The 16,754-nt window shown below is 41.4% G+C and overlaps 1 protein-coding gene across 1 annotated transcript; it reads left to right on the top strand.

The window, feature by feature from the left end:
* Positions 1 to 3,385: 3,385 nt before the first annotated feature.
* MTPAP (mitochondrial poly(A) polymerase) lies at positions 3,386 to 16,404 on the top strand. The gene is given in 10 exon segments (XM_066559299.1): positions 3,386 to 3,524; positions 5,246 to 5,418; positions 5,981 to 6,214; positions 6,557 to 6,781; positions 9,815 to 10,026; positions 12,146 to 12,372; positions 13,566 to 13,658; positions 13,757 to 13,830; positions 15,522 to 15,834; positions 15,837 to 16,404. Coding segments are annotated over 10 exon segments (1,737 nt in total). The 3' UTR covers positions 15,884 to 16,404.
* Positions 16,405 to 16,754: the final 350 nt, after the last annotated feature.

Below are 16,754 nucleotides of genomic sequence, written 5' to 3'. Positions count from 1 at the left end.
CAGCCCGGCCTCAAGCCCGGCCAGCGACCGCCTCCTGCTCCAGCCCCGGCATCGGCAATGGCCTGTCCCCGGCGGTGGCATCGGGAAAACCCTTCCGTACCGCCTCATGTTTCCGTGCGCACCTAGAGGGCGTCACCAGCGTCCCACGAGTTTAAACATTATCTGAATTAAACTTCAGCCGACACGCGGGTGGAATTTAGGACAACAACGTGAAGAATTTGTTAGTAGCAGTAGTATTAAAATATTCCGGGACATACTAGTGTGAGTTGGGTAATTACTAAAATTGGGTACGACTACTTTTTATTTCTTATCCATAAGGAAGAAATTCTTGCAAAACTGTGCTGCCCAATAGCTCCTCTTCAGCCAGTTCGTTTTCAAGGAGACAAGTAGCACCTTTGACAAAACCAGCTACCACAGCACTAGGAACTGATGAGTTGAATCTGTCTTAAGGTGTCAGAAGACCCAAGATGGATTTTTGGTTCATTATCTGCAGTGTAATGACTACTTGCTTACTGAAGTCAAGGGCAAAACCATCATTATAGAGCTTCAGGACAAACATTCACCTTAGGCTTCAGTGTTTCTTAGTAGTTCATACAACTCCTTTTCTCTTTATATTATCAAGATACCCTGACTCCCTTGTTAAAATGGTTTATGTTTGCAACCTCTCCTGGGACATTCACAATTGTCCAAAGTATGTCACAAATGACATTCTGGAATGTGCAAGAGTTTAGACTCACTATAGGATTTTCTTTTCCTTAGCATCATAACTATGTATATGGAACCCTGCTAGCAGGGTTAACCTTTGCTCATACACGGTTTCTTTTCCAGACTATACAGATGTTAAATACATTGGCAAGCCTCCATAAGGAAAGAGGTCTCTTCTTTATTGAGTTTGACTTTGTTCAATTGCACCACCCAGTGCATTTGCTAAAAAAAAAAAAAAAAAAAAACCAAACCAAAACAAAACAAAACTGTGGGGGAAAAAAGGCAAGAAAGCTGAAGATGATTATAGGAAGACAAAAGAGAGGAAGGACTGAGGAATAAATGAGGCTGTAGGAGAGGCCAGACCAAGGAGAGGGCGGAATTGGCAGCACCTTGAAAGTGGGAGGTTAAGGAGGCTGAGTAATACATCCTTAACGTGCAGCAGCTCTCACGCTAGGGTACTTTGGGTATCCTCTTTCAGGAACTTGCTTGTGGTATTGGTTTTTCCAAACCCACAATTAATTTTAATGAAACCCTTTTCTATTTTTAGACCAACTTCAAAGAGGGAAAGAGGAGGAGGTCCTCTCTCCACATCTCCAATTTAAGCAGGACAAGTCTTAGGATTCCAGAGGAAACTCGCCATGGAGAGATGGAGGAAACACAAGTTTGTACTCCATGGCATGCATAAATAGGATATAAATTGAAATGCTCTATTTTAAAAGCAATATACTCTCTGTCTTAATGATCATCCTAGAATACAAAACCAAAATAATTAGGTCATAGCAATTACTTACAGACCCTGACATACTGGGAGGCTGCCACAAATATATACAGCACTGCACTGAAGACCTACTAACACACAAAGTGCCCTAACATACACTACAGATGTGCCCACAAGTATTACATAGATGTTTTTAAAAACCAAAGAAAATGACATTTTCTTCAGTACATGCCTGGGGAACCATGCTGCAGACCAATGACTGCTTGCTGGGTGCCCTGCAGCTCTCTGCCCCAGCCACCACATTTCTGATCCCACAGGCTGCCTTCACTGCAGTATTTCTGCCTTCACAGCCCTGGCCCAGGACCAGACAAACAGAATCACAAATTCAGTTAGGTTGGAAAACACCTCTGAGATCATCAAGTCCAACCTATAACCAAGCACTACCAGGTTGACTAGACCACGGCACTGACTGCCATGTCCAGATTTTCCTTAAATACCTCCAGGGACAGTGACTCCACCTGGGCAGCCTATCACAATGTCTAATCCCTCCTTCTGTGAAGAAATTCTTCCTAGTGTCCAATCTAAAACTATCCTGGCCCATCTTAAGACTATATCCTCTTATCCTGTCACTGATTACCTGAGAGAAGAGGCTGGCCCCCACCTGCTTACAACCTCCTTTTCTTCAAGCTAAACAACCCAGCTCCCTCACCCAATCCTCAAATGGCTCATTCTCCAGACCCTTCCTCAGCTCTGTTGCCCTTCTCTGGACTCACTCCAGCACCTCAATGTCCTTCCTGAATTGAGGGGCCCAGAACTGGACACACTGAGGCACACTCAAGGTGTGGCCTCACCAGTGCCAAGTACACTTCCCTAGCCCCACTGGACAACATCGCTGATACAGGCCAAAGGTTTTACTTCCCTTTTTTAAGTCAGTCTGCCAAAACCTACATTAGACCCCCACCACCTTGGCCATCTGACCCTTCATGTTCCCCCCATGCCCACCCTCACCCTCCTGCCCTTGGCTGGCAGGGTTCACGCAGGCGTTGACAGCCAGCCCTGGCCTGGGCTGCTGGTGCTTCCTCACACAGGGCAGGCAGCTGCTCACACCCACGCCTCAAGCCTGACCTGGGAACCTCACAAAATCACAGAATCTGCTGAGTTTAAAGGGACCCACAAGGATCACTGAAGTCCAGCTCCTGGCCCTCTGCACAGGACAACACCAAGAATCACACCATGAGCCTGAAAGCATTGTCCAAAAGTTTTTTGAACTCTCAGGTTTCCTGCTGTGACCACTGCCCTGGAGAGCTTGTTCCAGTGCCCAACCACCCTCCGGGTGAAGAATCTTTTCCTAATATTCAACCCAAACCTCCCCTGACACAACTTCAGGCCATTCCCTCGGGTTCTGTCACTGGACACCACAGGCATCAGTGCCCACCTCTCCTTCTCATGAGGAAGCTGATGACTTCCATGAGGTCTCCCCTCCATCTCCTCTAGGCTGAGACAACCAGGCAAAGTGACCTCCAATTCTCCTTTTAAGTTGTCCCCTCAAGGCCCTTCATCCTCTTCGTTGCCCTCCTTTGGATGCTCACTAAAAGCCTTATATCCTTCTTACGCTGTGATACCCAAAGCTGCACAGAGGCCTCAAGGTGAGGCGGCCCCAGGGCATAGCAGAGCAGGACAATCCCCTCCCTCGCCCGGCTGGCCATGCTGTGCCTGATGCCCCCCAGGACGGGGTTGGCCCTCCTGGCCGCCAGGGCACACTGCTGGCAGCTGTTTGTCCCGTCTGCCCGGAGGAGGCACTGCCCGCACCCTGGGCTGCCCGCTCAGCTTTGCTCCCTCCCAGCAGAGCGCCCAAACGCGCCAGGCACCCTCAGCCCTTCCCGGCGCGCACGGAGCGGGCTGAGCCCCGCCGGCCGCCGTGGAACGCGGCGCCTGCGCAGAGCGGGCGCGGCCGTGCCGGCCATGGCGCTCCGCGCGGGAGGCCCGGCGCTGGCGCTGCTGCGGGGCCGCCTGCGCCTCCCCGTGCCCGGCTCCCGCGGGCACGCCCGGCTCGGCCGCTCCGGTGCCGCCGCGCAGCTGGCTGCCGAGGAGCCGGGGGAAGGTAGGGACGGTTCGCCAGGCCTCGCTGCGTTCGCCGCGGGCCTCGGTGCGGCGCAGCCGGCTGTGCCGGAGGGCGTGGGGAGGGGAGCGGCCGCCTGACCCGCTCGGCCCCACCGGAGGCGCCGGGGCAGCGGCCGCGTCCTGGGCGTGAGGAGCCCCGCAGGGCCCGGGCAGCCCGGCCGGGTGGTGAGGTCGGCCTGTGCCGTGTGGGGCGGCAGCCCAGGAGGCCGGAGTCCGCTGTCAGTGCCCGGGACGGGGATTGTTGATTGTAGATACCAGCTAGAGGTGAATCAAGTGACGGGCTCACCCCGAGAGACCCCTCAAAAGGGCATAGGAAATGCGTGACTGGCACTTTAGTGTCTTTAGGACAAGCAGAGAACTAGTGAGCATCAGTGCCATGCTCAAGACTCTACAAAGGACAGCAGAGCCAGAAGTTGTGAGATCATATAATCTCCGTAGCGTGTAAGCATGTACAGGTAGTAAATCAGGCAAAAATCACAGCCGTTCCGGCCTAATGCAGGTCCCTGTCACCCATCCATGGGACTTGTCTTTTTTACATCTTGGTCACTTCATCCTTCTCAGTTTCCATGGAAACTGTGATATTTATCATCTTCATAAAGTGTTTCCTTAGTTTTCTGATAAAAAATACTAGTATAAAACTTGGCTGTTGAAAGAGCTACTGTGATTATTATTTACAACAGTAAATAATACTGTGAGAGCTCAGTAAAGTTATAAAATGAAAGATTTTTTTAAAATAAATAGTATCAAGTAATACTAACAACTATCATGTAATGATACTTAAAGGTTTTCTTGAGGCCACGATATCCCATGGGCTCTTCAAAACCAAAAGCAGAATAAAGTGCTCTCTGCTGAATATCCCTGTGGCACATGGTAGCTGCTGGGAAATGCTCCCCAGCTTCCCAATCCAAATGACAGAAGGGAAGCAACAGCGTCACAGGCACTGCTGATGTGATGTGGTCAGTGGATTAGTTTGAAAGCTATGCAGGGAAGTGATCATGACTTCAGATTTGGGAGATGGCCCCTTTGTATGCAAAGAGGAAAAAGTTCCATGTTTCTGGATGTTCAGCATGTGTTGATTCTGTGTGAATTCTGGAGGCTGTCAGCAGCAGTACAGATTGCCAGTGGTGTGATGAGATATGACTGCTCTATGGGTTTATTGTACTGGAGTAGATGAAAGTGTATTATTAAGTGAAAATTTTGAGTGGGAGTTTACCGTAAAGGAAGGTGCTGAGTTGTAAAAATAGCAAGTGTTGAATTGTTCCAAAGTGCTGGTTTTGTGGTATTTAAGAGAGACTGCCATTTCAGTGAAGCTTGCCAAAGGTCTAGACCTGCCTCACTGCCTAGCTGGCATTTCCTATCTCTTAGGGGTGTGCTAAGTTTTTTGATGGTGAGCAGCAAATTAAAGAACAAAAGATTCCTTGTATTATGAAGCTTCCTGTGCACCAAAGGAAGTCAGTTTTGTTTTCTTCCTACCTTTCCTACTCCTTGTTATTACAATTGTATGCATTATATTTCTTTCATTCATTCTTCATTGTCCTTCGTTCATTCTTCATTCTTTTCATTTTTGCTGTCATGATCTTGTAGAGTCAAACAAACCTTTGTTTAGTTGTTCAATCCATAAGAAAGAATTAAGTGTGCTAAAACCAGCCACACATCTTTCTGTTTACTTGGAAAAGCCTTGATGCTTGTTTCTTCTCACAGATGCTGAAGTCAGTACCAGAAAGAAGACATTTGCTGAAGTCCAGACAGAACGACTGGATCAAGCTGAACGGACTGTTTTAATTAAGTGCCCATCAAAACTTAATGAAAAAAAATTATTGCAGTACTTAGCCAGTCATGGGAATGTTAAGAGTCATTTCTTTTTTGAAAATCGTGTAAGTAATTAATGATGTCAAATAAAATCTAGACTCAAATGAAAAGAAATACCAGAAAGAAAATTTGGTTAAGGCCTCATACATAAGTTAAGCAAATTATACACACTTAGCATATTAGATTTGTATTTATCTGTGCTAATGTTCACAAGTTGCTGAGCAGTTGATTTTTATTCATAAGTCAGCTAAGCAACACCTCTAAGGAATAGCCAGCAACCTGTTTTGCACTAAATCTTTGAAACTTTCACATAGCACCATTCATTGTTTTGACAATAGAGGTAGCTCTTTTTTATGTGTTTTTTGAGTATTTCAGTTGTGAAGATGGATATAGTTCTGAACTTTGATGTTTAGTGCTTGCTTCCAAGAATAGCGCATCTTAAATACTTTTAATCTCTTGTGGAAAAGCATCTAAAGTGTTTTGAGATATGGAACCTAGCATTTGGCTTCAAGGCTGTCATAGTAATCTGTCTCAGGAGCCCCAGTAACATATGAGTAATATCAGTACAATGAGTTCAAGCATTGTATGCATTTATCTCACCCTGTATTTCCATTCTTAATGTTTTAGGGCATCAGTGCTTTAATAGAGTTTTCAGAAAAGAGCAGTATAGCCTCGTTGCAGGATGCTGTTGGGATCCCAAGTGCTTCAGAGCATCATGTTGTCCCATTTAAATCAAGACTTTTTACTTTCACACTGAAGAACCCAGCTAGTCAACATGTAGAAGAGACACCACTTCACCTCTCTCCTCAGAGTCACATTCCAGTGAAAGACCTTATTGAAAAGCTTTGTCTTGCAGACAGCGTAAGTAGAGGTTTCTAGATCTCTCTTAATTAAAAATAAGGCACATTCATTTCAGATTTGCAAGTGGTCATGTGAAACTTAAAAAGCTATTTATTTTTATTAAAACGGTAACATATTAACATTTTTATTAAAATGGTAACATATTAACATTTATTTCTCCTACATTGAAGTAAATAAATGAAATTATTCATTTTAATTATGAAAATAATTTTTCTGTATGAAAGAAACCTTTTTGAAGTTTTGAAAAATAACCTTCTAATTGCATTGATATTAAATAGATGAAAATATATGTTAATAGAAGATGGGTCATTGTATATTTATGGTGTTTATTTTCTGAACTAGATAAGCAGTCAGATGTACATTCTACTGAATGAGTATCAGCTGACAGAAGAAAACATCAGGCTGCGATTTCTGGCCTGTTCTTTGGTTCGGGATTTTGCACGTGCCTATTTCCCTGACAGCACAGTAAAGCCATTTGGCTCTTCAGTCAACACATTTGGCAAACTGGGATCTGATGTGGACATGTTTTTGGACTTCCGTGACACAGGAAAGCATGCTACAAAAATGGTGAGATTGTGCTGTGCATCTTCAGTTTGTTGGATTTCTTCAACAGAGCAGCTCATTTGCTGTTTCACACACAGGAATGAGATTATTTTTATTTAGATTTTTATATGGGTTCATACTATAGAGTGTGAACAAGTTTATTTGAATGTTTGGATCTGAAGACTTTCAGAAGCTGATTGTGACATGGATGAGATGTTCTTTGCAATAGGAAGAAAATGATTTGGTGTTTATGTAAACTTTGCACTATTAGGGTGAATTTCACTATGAAAAAAACCCTCCAAACTTGTTTCAGCAGAATCAGACCTTCCCATTCTATTGTCGTGTTTTCTTCTCTGTAGCTTCTGTGCTTCAGCCATGCTCTCTTAAAGCTTGGCTTTGTTTTTTAGGGTCCTCTATGTCCTAAAGCAAAGTAAGTTTGTGCATGTGCACATCTGTGTTTTGGGAGGATTGTCACGTTCTTTTCCTTACCTTAAAGAGATGACTTTGTGCTCCAGGAAAGTTACTGGATTATGTACTGGGCTGTATATATATCTATAGGCACATATTGAGTGTGTGCAGGTGTGAGAGCTCAGGATGTGGAATAGTCATGGTGAATACTTACAGTTCACAGATTCTGAATGAATAATCAAGTAAGTGGTTCTCGTGAAAACTTTTCTTTTTACTTGTGTGGTGACAGATAGTTTGGAAAAAACTGTTGGGAAAAGCTGTTGGGAAAAACTGTTGAAGTTTTGGAAAAAAGTTTAAGCCTATTGTCTTTTAAGTTTTTCCTTAGAAGAAAATGGGCTTAAACTTTTTAAGATTGAAAATTCTCTCAGCTTTTCTGTACAATTTGTATATTGCTGTATAAGTTACTTTTAAAGAAATAATCCTTTAAATGTATATAGTTTTTAGTATTACTGCAGTGATAAATCACAACGAAAACAAATATGTCAGAAGAGAAGGGTTGTCATGTGTGTGTGAAGTGCTAAAATCTTTATGTTTAATCAGTGAAGTTGCCTCTTAAATTTTGAAGGAATAACTTTTAAGTATAAAATGTCTATTTTAACAGTATCTTTAGTAACTTAACTGTTTTCTTTTTTGTGTATCCTCTGTGGAGATAGAAGTTCTGTTGTGAAATGTAGAGTATTTGATGATGAGTGAGCAGCTGTGATTACCTGTGAATAGCTCAGAGACTTATTACTCTGGGGAGACAAAGGGGACGTAGCTTTAGTTACAAGGTGATTTATTTAGCAGCAGTGGAAAAGTTATGTTCTGATTTCTCCACTTCTGTAGCCTTTCAGGAGGTGCCAACAATGGGGAGGATCAGGCATTTCAGCACTTATTTACATGAAATAACTGGTTTTGAGCCTTATGGCAAGCTGACTGCTAATTGTAATTTAAGAAAAGGGCAGAAGTGGGAACATTCTTTACCAAGAGTGAATGCTAGACCACAAACAGGGCGTTTTTAACCCCTGGGCAGTTTGGGAGATTAGTGAATGACTTTAAACAGTGCTCTGTGATATTTTAGGATAGCAGTTTTTGTTAAACTGTTGTGCTTCTTGCTTAGGTTACTGTATCAGTTTACCAAAAAGTAACTGTTTACTCTTAATAGTAATAGTTTCATATTTGCTGTTTCCATCTACATGACAAGAATTGGGGAGGAACCACAGGGTTGAGGCAAGTGTATCAGTACTTCCTAGCCCCTAGGTAGCACCAAAGCTGTATATGAATGTTCATTTAATTGCTAAGAATATCTACTTTATCATTATAAAACAGTCTTCATTCAGTTTTTGAGAAATAGTGAGGGGCTGTCTGGAAAGGCCCATTGTGGTTTTTGTCACAAATATAAATATCAACACCTGCCCACGTACAGGTCAGCTGAGTACCCATCTTTATCTTTCCTGTTAACTGCCTCAATGTTGATAGTTACAGGCTTCTTTCACTAAGAGCCAGCCCTACTGTAGCATGCAGCCTCACAGCCAGATGGGATTAGGGATTGCTGTCCTGGCATGTTCCACCACACGTGGTGCTGACTGGAGAGCCACTCCTCTCGGGAACAGTCACCTCGGTGATTGCCAGAGACACTCAGAAATTCAGCTTCTGAACTGACCTTATGGGAAAGGTTGCAAGGTCCATAACTTCTGAATTGTTTCACCTGTTTGAGGTCACTAATTTGTGGACAACAAAAGTAATGCACTTGGTATCTCAGTTACTGTTACATCACTGTAATTTTATTTGTACAGTATGCATTCACCCATGACATGTTCCAAGGGGGTGGATAAGTCAGTGTAAAATATAAGATTAGCAAATAAAACTAGCTGATGTGTTAAAAACACAAGACTATAAAAAAACCCAGAGATTTCACAGGTGTTTTATTGAGGTAAAAACTACAAATATGGCAAATCAAAATACAAAGACCTACAGAGAAGTTAATTTCTGATGTTAGAATATATCTTCACAATATTTTTCTCTTTCATGGAAACTGTATATGACATGAAGTAATTTTTTAAGTCTTCCAGAATTGTATCTTAATTTTGAACAATTTAAGTAATTTGCATGCTAAGTTTTAAAGTTTTTTAAATGAAAAAGACGCTTTTCCTTACATTGCTACTTGATTTACTAATAATGCATTGCTCTTTGAGGATTTGACATGGAATTACTGATAGCTTGAAATTATTGGTAGTTTGGTTGTGTTGCCCCTCTGTAATTGTGTGCTCCTCTTTGCAGTCAGAGCGTTTATGCTCTCTGGGTAATTCCACAATAACCTTTTTGAGCCAGTAATGAGATGTAGTACTATTACACTTCTGTTTGAACATGTAGATTTATAGTAAGTTGATCACTAATTAGCCTGGAAAAATTGAATCACCAGAAAAGAATGTAAAAGAGAGAGCAATATGTTTTTACCTATTTTAAGTTCTGTGGACTGCTTTGAATAATTCTTGTCTTTCAGTTCTAGTTGTACAAACTCCTTTGCAAATTGCGATGATCTTTCAGAAGTATTTTTAAATGTCTCTTTTGTTTGAGAGCTAACAGCTTGCTTTTAAAATTCTGTGTTAGAAAAAAGGTCCCTTTGAAATGGAGTATCAGATGAAAAGATTACCATCAGAAAGATTAGCAACTCAGAGGATTCTTTCTGTGATTGGTGACTGCCTTGATAATTTTGGTCCTGGCTGTGGGAATGTACAGAAGATCCTCAATGCCCGCTGCCCTCTGGTGAAGTTTTCCCATCAGCCAACAGGATTCCAGTGTGATCTGTCAGTGAGCAACAGGTGAGACCTGGTTTTGAAAAGTTTGCAGAGAATTCTGATGTACTTATTGTGTTCAGAAAACCTGTAATATCAACTGTTTTCTCTTTTCTGGGTTCTTAACAAATGTGAATGTTGGCTCTGAAAGTAAAAAGGATATTTTTTGACTTCTAGAGTTTAGAGTTTGATGGCCTTAAGTTGTCTTTCTCCAGCATAGGAAATACTTGGTAGCTGAAGCCTCAAAAACCAGTCTATGGAAGAAGGTTGGCTTATAAAACAGGGAAGAAGGCAGTCAGTGTTCATTAGTCATTACTTCCCCATGGCATATGTGCAGCCTTTCTTGATTACTTTTCAGATTAAGCAGCTCCAGAATGTTAATTTTTAGGGATTTCGCTTCTAGTTATTTTGGTGTCCTTCCCTTTTTCTTACGGCCTGCGTACAGCTGTTTGCTGGGAAGAAGCCCTGACGCCAAGGGAATTCCCGCGGGGAAGGGGGGCCCGCGGCGTTCCCGGGCCGCTCGCAGCACTGCCCGCTAGGGGGCGCCGGCTTCCCAGGAATCCCCCCAGGGCCGCCGGCGACACAGGAATGGCCGCGCCGCCCCTTTGTGCTTCTGCTGTGCTGGGTTTCTGTCAGAAACACCCCCTCAGGGCAGTAAACAGCTCTGGCATAAGCGTACATAGCCCAAAATGAGTTACTGACCCTTTTCATTGTTGTTGGGGAATAGAAAAATATGAGTGATTATTCTTCAGGATAAAAATGACAGGACCCAAGGGAATGGCCTGAAGTTCAGTCTGGGAGATGCAGGTTGGATATTAGGAAAAGGTTTTTCAGAGCGTGGTTGAGCCCTGGAACAGGCGCTCCAAGGAAGTGGTCACAGCACCAAGCCTGACAGAGTGGAAGAAGCTTTTTGACAATGCTCTCAGCACAGGGTGTGACTCTTAGGGCTGTCCTGTGCAGGGCCAGGAGTTGGACTTTGATGATCCTTGTGGGTCCCTTCCAGCTCAGATTATTTTGTGTTTCTGTGATACGTGCTTTAGTGCGGTTTTGTGACTTCTCTGCATCAGATGCAATCAGATCAGATACACTACTGAATTACCCAAAGTTCTGTTTCAGGATATGCAGGAGCTGTTAAGGCAATATTGAACAAGTTTCTTACAATGAAATCACTTCTCTATATGCAGCCACAGTGAAAGTTAGCATGTAGTTCTGTACAAGGTTCCTTGTAACTCACTGCTGATAGTTTGGCTGGTTGGGACTGTATGTCTTGTCTTGTTATAATTTTTACTAGAAACACATCTCTCTGGACACCCTACAGCATCTCACAGCTGAAATTTAAGAAGTCCAGGTGGTACAAAATTTTGACCTAGTAAATGTCCTCAAAAGTCTATGCTGAATTTTTAGAACATCTTTTAGCACTTCTGGCTAAAACTGAATCAAAGTAAGTTTTGCTCTCATACTGCCATTTTTTTTTCTACTTTTTCTTGCCCTCCCATTTGTACAATACATGAATGGTTGTGTAACAGCGTGATAAAAGAGATCAAAAACTGATCCATATGAAAACCTTTACCCTTCCAGATTAGTTGTTTTTTTCAGCTTGACTAAGCACTAATCATTTGAAAATTACCAAACTGACTTGTTTTGTGGATTTCTTTGTGTCTCTGCACTTAGATTATTTTTCAGTGCAGCATTTTACTACCTTTTAGATAATAGCAGTAATAGAAGTTCTAGTTGAATTTTATTATATGTTAGGATAGAGATATCTAACGTACCAAAGGTAATTGTGGCTGAATATTGTTTTTTCACCTCAGTTCTGCATAGTTTGACTCCACAGCACATGATGGTGTTTTCTTTATTTTGGGTTTATTTTCCTCCCACTGTGATGTGGATTGAGGAAACAGGAAACAGTGCAAATGCATATTATTTATCCAGAACTGTATTATGCTTGCTGTGAAAAACTACCAGGTATTTAATCCTGGATAATTCCAGGCATTCCTACCCAAACCATTGTACTATTCTGTGATTCTCTTCTATTATTTAAAATGTATAAAAGTTAATTTCTTTTTCCATGAAAGCCCCCTTAATGAACAATGAATACTGCACCTGATACTTTATAATTTTCTCATCATTGACATTTCCTCTTCAGCATTGCAATAAGAAGTTCAGAGCTCCTGTACATCTATGGCTGCCTGGATTCCCGTGTACGAGCGTTGGTGTTCACTATCCGGTGCTGGGCCCGTGTCCATGGGCTCACTAACAGCGCTCCTGGCACCTGGATCACAAACTTCTCCCTGACCATGATGGTCATGTTTTTTCTGCAGAGGAGATCGCCACCTATCATTCCAACACTAGACCAGCTGAAGGAACTGGCAGGTAAGCACAGCTGTTTGTGTTTATTGCAGCTGATTGTTTGTTTTATCTAAAGTGATAAACCCAAGCAATTTCTTTAGGCTCTCGAATACTAATGAATATTATTTGTGTTTTAAGTTTGAGGGAATACACAAGTTTTACATGGATTTTTTTAGTGAAAATAATGCATCTTTAAAAGCAAAATAAATCCCTTTTCAATACAATACTAATTCGATTTAGAGGGGTTAGAATTATTCTGTCTCTTAGATAATTAAATGTAATTTACTTGTTCAATGCTCCTGAATTTTTAAAAATTTTGTTAGTTAGAATTCTTTTAGGGTCTTGAACATTTCTGGAGTTAAGGATTTTGTGCAGACTTAACTGCACAAAATATGATGATATGATATGTATTGTTTTATAGCTACCAAATGCTTAAAAGAAAGGCTATGTTTTCTCCTCCTAATTTTTAATATCCTTGAGACTGTTCAGGCCCTTTGCAAATAGTTCTTGTATCTCCACAAACAAGCTGTTCTAGAGGTTTCTTACACAGCATTCAGGGTGTGTTATCTTCAGTGAATTGTATGAAAGCATTGAGAATGATACCCCAAGTTCTTGATTCCTTACTCATGTGTTCTGCTTATTGACATGATTCCTTGGAAGCTTTGTGTGCTTGAAGTGGAGGAAAAGATCTGTGTTCATTTACTTTAAAATAATTTTAAACATTTCCATCAGAATTCTGTAGAAATGTTTATACATAAAACATGTGTTCTGATATTTACAAGACTGTTCCTAATTCTGTGAAGTTTTTCAGAGGAAGACAGTGAATGCTCTGGGGCTGATCTTTTTGTAAACCCTCATGTAGGCAGTAATCTCAGAGAATTGTGCTCTTAAGTGTGTAATACAGCCTTCTATGCAGAGATACCCTGTTTGTTACTTACAAGAAGTTTTAAGAGATATGATGTCATTTATCTTAGTCCTGTAGGATTTTAAAAATGTGCCATTTGCTCATGATGCTTTTCCTTTGCCCATCTGTGGACTTTTTTCTTTTAAATCTTTTACCACTTAATTTGAATCTTAACCTTAAAGTTCACTTGTGAATTCCTAATTTGATTTGTGTAGTATGGTAGCATTGCTTTCAGCTTGTTATCTGAATTTTATAAATACAATGGCATTTTAGTGTTTATTACTTCAAAATATACCCACAATTTTTCTTTCAGGTGAAAGAGACAAGCATATAATTGGAGGATATGATTGCTCATTTGTTAGTGATTTAAGGAAGATTAAACCTACAAAAAACACAGAAACACTTGGTAGGTAGATCTTCATAACTTTTGTTTATTTTATGACCATATTGAATACAAACTTTTCCTTAATGTTACTGATGGCTCTTGTTTTTCTTTCCCCTTAGATGTATTGTTGGGTGAGTTTTTTGAATATTTTGGAAACTTTGACTTCAGAAAGAATTCCATAAATCTTCGAAAGGTAAATGGATTTTAATTGCTTATCATTAACAATTGAGTCTCTTTGTCTGCCATTTGACAAACTGCATACGCTAAGCAACAATTTCTATCATCTTTAATTATATATAAAGAAACATTTATATGGAAACAGAGTTCTTTCTGTGAAGGAGGAGTGTTTTCCTCTTGGAGCCCAGTAATTTACAATACCATTAAGAACGTTTACAGTGTCATTGCTTGGATATGCTGGAAAGCAGAAACTGATGCAAAGCTGATGTGATTTTTGTGAAAAGCCCTGTAATAAAAGTGGCAGTTGTAAAAAAGTCAAAGCTCTTTTGCTTCTGTGGGAGGAAAACTTTTAAAATGTCAGGATGTCTGTCATAGCAAAAGTCTGTGACAAACCCTGTGAGCTGACAAGATTCGCATTTAAAGTTGGGAGTCCAGACCCGACCAGAGCCTACATTAAAACTTACAGCTGAGTTTTGGGTATGCTTTTGACACTGCAATTTTCTCCTGCAGTTTGTATCAGCCTACAGTAACTGTGCTGCAGCTCAGTAGGCATGCCATAGCATGATAACTCTGTGCTAGCACTTCACTTTGCTTTATATGTTTTAGTCATCCTATTGATCTGTGTGTGCATGCAGGTGTAGTAGGAATACATGAAAATGTAACCTCCATAACTCACTCCTGCTCCTGCTGGGCTGCTTCCAGAGTGGGGTTTCAGTGCCACATTGCTGTGTGGATGCTCATTTGTTCTCTTTCCTATTCGGGCATTGTGGATCACTGGCTAAAGAGCCCTTTTTGCAGATCGATCCTAGAAACTGATTTATTTAGGTTGAGAACTTCAGTTTGCTGTTCAACCTGAAAAAGGCAGGCAAAAGCACATTTGGAGCCTGAGCTAGTCAGGGGAGGTATCTGGGCTGCTGCTCTTCCTCTGACAGTGCTCTTGGCCCTGGGGCAAGAGTGTGTAAGGTGTACACAGACACTTCCTGGACCAGCAGGAGCTGGTAGATTCCTGCTAGAGCTTGGGAAGAGGTTCTGCTATACAGAACCAGTCAGCTAAGAAACACTGATAAGCACTGAGATGGAAGTGCATTTAAATAACAAACTACATAGTTGTCAGCTATTTGTGTTGTACTATACCAGGTGCCTAACAGGGGACCATGACCTGAATAGCTCTGTGCTTAAAAGCAGACCAAACTGGGAGGAATTTCAGCCAACAAAGCAATCTTGTCCACTTACACCAGCACTGTGATGTCTCTGAACAGTGTAGGAGGAATGGTTTGAACAGTTTAAGTGCATGCAGTATTTTATCAAACTGAGCTGTGCAGGTTAATATGACACCCTGATGCTGCCCATACACAAGTGGAATTAAGAGTAGGAGGTTGCAGTAGTGAGGTCTGAGGTTTGTTGGACAGCAAATGGGAGAATGGCCAGAAAGATAGGTTAAGCTGTAGTTGTGTGTTCTTTACCTTGAAGGATATCTAAGTTTCATGTGGCAAAGAAAACCACCACTGAGAGGATTCAGAGAACAGGAATAATACAGTCAAGTTGACAAGAAAATTAACTTGATTAATAATGACTGGGTGTTTTGCAAAATGTTCTCTAATAGGTCAAAACACTTTTAATTCTAATGTAATAACTCAAGTGATTTGTTATTTGCTCAGCCTATAATGTACATATGCAACTTTGGCTTTTTCTTTATGCTGTCTGCAGGGAAAGGAAGTAAATAAGCCTGAGTCGTCTCCTCTTTATATCTGGAATCCCTTTGAACAAGACCTTAATATCAGCAAGAATGTTAATCAGCCACAGCTGGAGAAATTTATAGCTATGGCCAGAGAAAGTGCCTGGATTTTACAGAAGGAAGATAAAACTCCGCAAATGATCAATAAAGAACCTTGGGGACTGGCAGCTCTACTGATACCATTTGGAAAAAATAATTCCAGCAAGATGAAGAATAGGATGAAAGGAATAGGAAGTGAAACAATCAGAAGCCTCTTGGACTCTTTAAAGTTAAATAATGCAAGCAGTCAACAAAAAGCAGTGGGAAAATGACTTTAAGCACAGAAACACAATAGCTAATATTCTGTTTTAGGAATTGAATGTGACACGCAGCCCAAAGAACATTAATTTTAATATTTCTATTATGGGGAATGGAGAATCAAGCAATCTCTGGTTTTCATTGTAATGATTTTTGTACAGGTCTACATTCTTTCTGTACATTTTTCTTCTCCTTACTCCTCACTTTTCCATCTGTTTTATGAATGAAGAGTATTCAAATGTAAGTTTTACAGATGCATTTTGGAAGTAGCCTTTGCTTGGGCACTCTTCTGTAAAAAAGGCTGACAGGAGCAGTATGGGGAAAAGCCTTTGGGAATTCTCTTGGCTAGCGTACAAATGATATGCTAATTAAAAGCTCAAGAAACAACCACCTTTCCATGAAACCACAGTCTGAAAGAAGATGAATGTGTTGGAACCATTGTTTCCAGTCCAGTCGTGTTTTGGAAGCCAGTAAAACCCAAGTACATGTATCTATATTTGCAGTTGTTTTCCATTCATGTAGATAGTGCCAAGACAAAATAAAGAGAATGGAATTAGATAGTTGGGTGTGCAGTTTCATAAAGCATTGCACCACCACAGCTCTCCAAGGATCCAAGGATAGTGCCACTGTTTTGTGTTGGACAAGTGGGTTTGCTCTTGTGTTTACCACCTGATTTAAAATGTCTTTAGTTAACTCTCCTTTGTTTTCTCTACCCAGGACTGGTCTCCACCCACACTTGTTTCTTATTTTGCCTTCAGCTTCACTTTAAACCTGTATTTCAGGTTCAGGCAGGGGTTCTTGAATGCCCTTCTTACTTCATCACTCTCCCCAAAGCTGCTGCCTACCAGGTGACATGAAAGCATTCCTGCAGAGGGATCTGTCCTGTGCAGAGATCCAGAAATCACCCC

The sequence above is a fragment of the Molothrus aeneus genome, chromosome 1 (genome assembly GCF_037042795.1).
Source record: "Molothrus aeneus isolate 106 chromosome 1, BPBGC_Maene_1.0, whole genome shotgun sequence".
Lineage (NCBI taxonomy): Eukaryota > Metazoa > Chordata > Aves > Passeriformes > Icteridae > Molothrus > Molothrus aeneus.
Note: the sequence above shows the minus strand (reverse complement) of the source record. Positions and strands in the feature narration are given on the sequence as shown.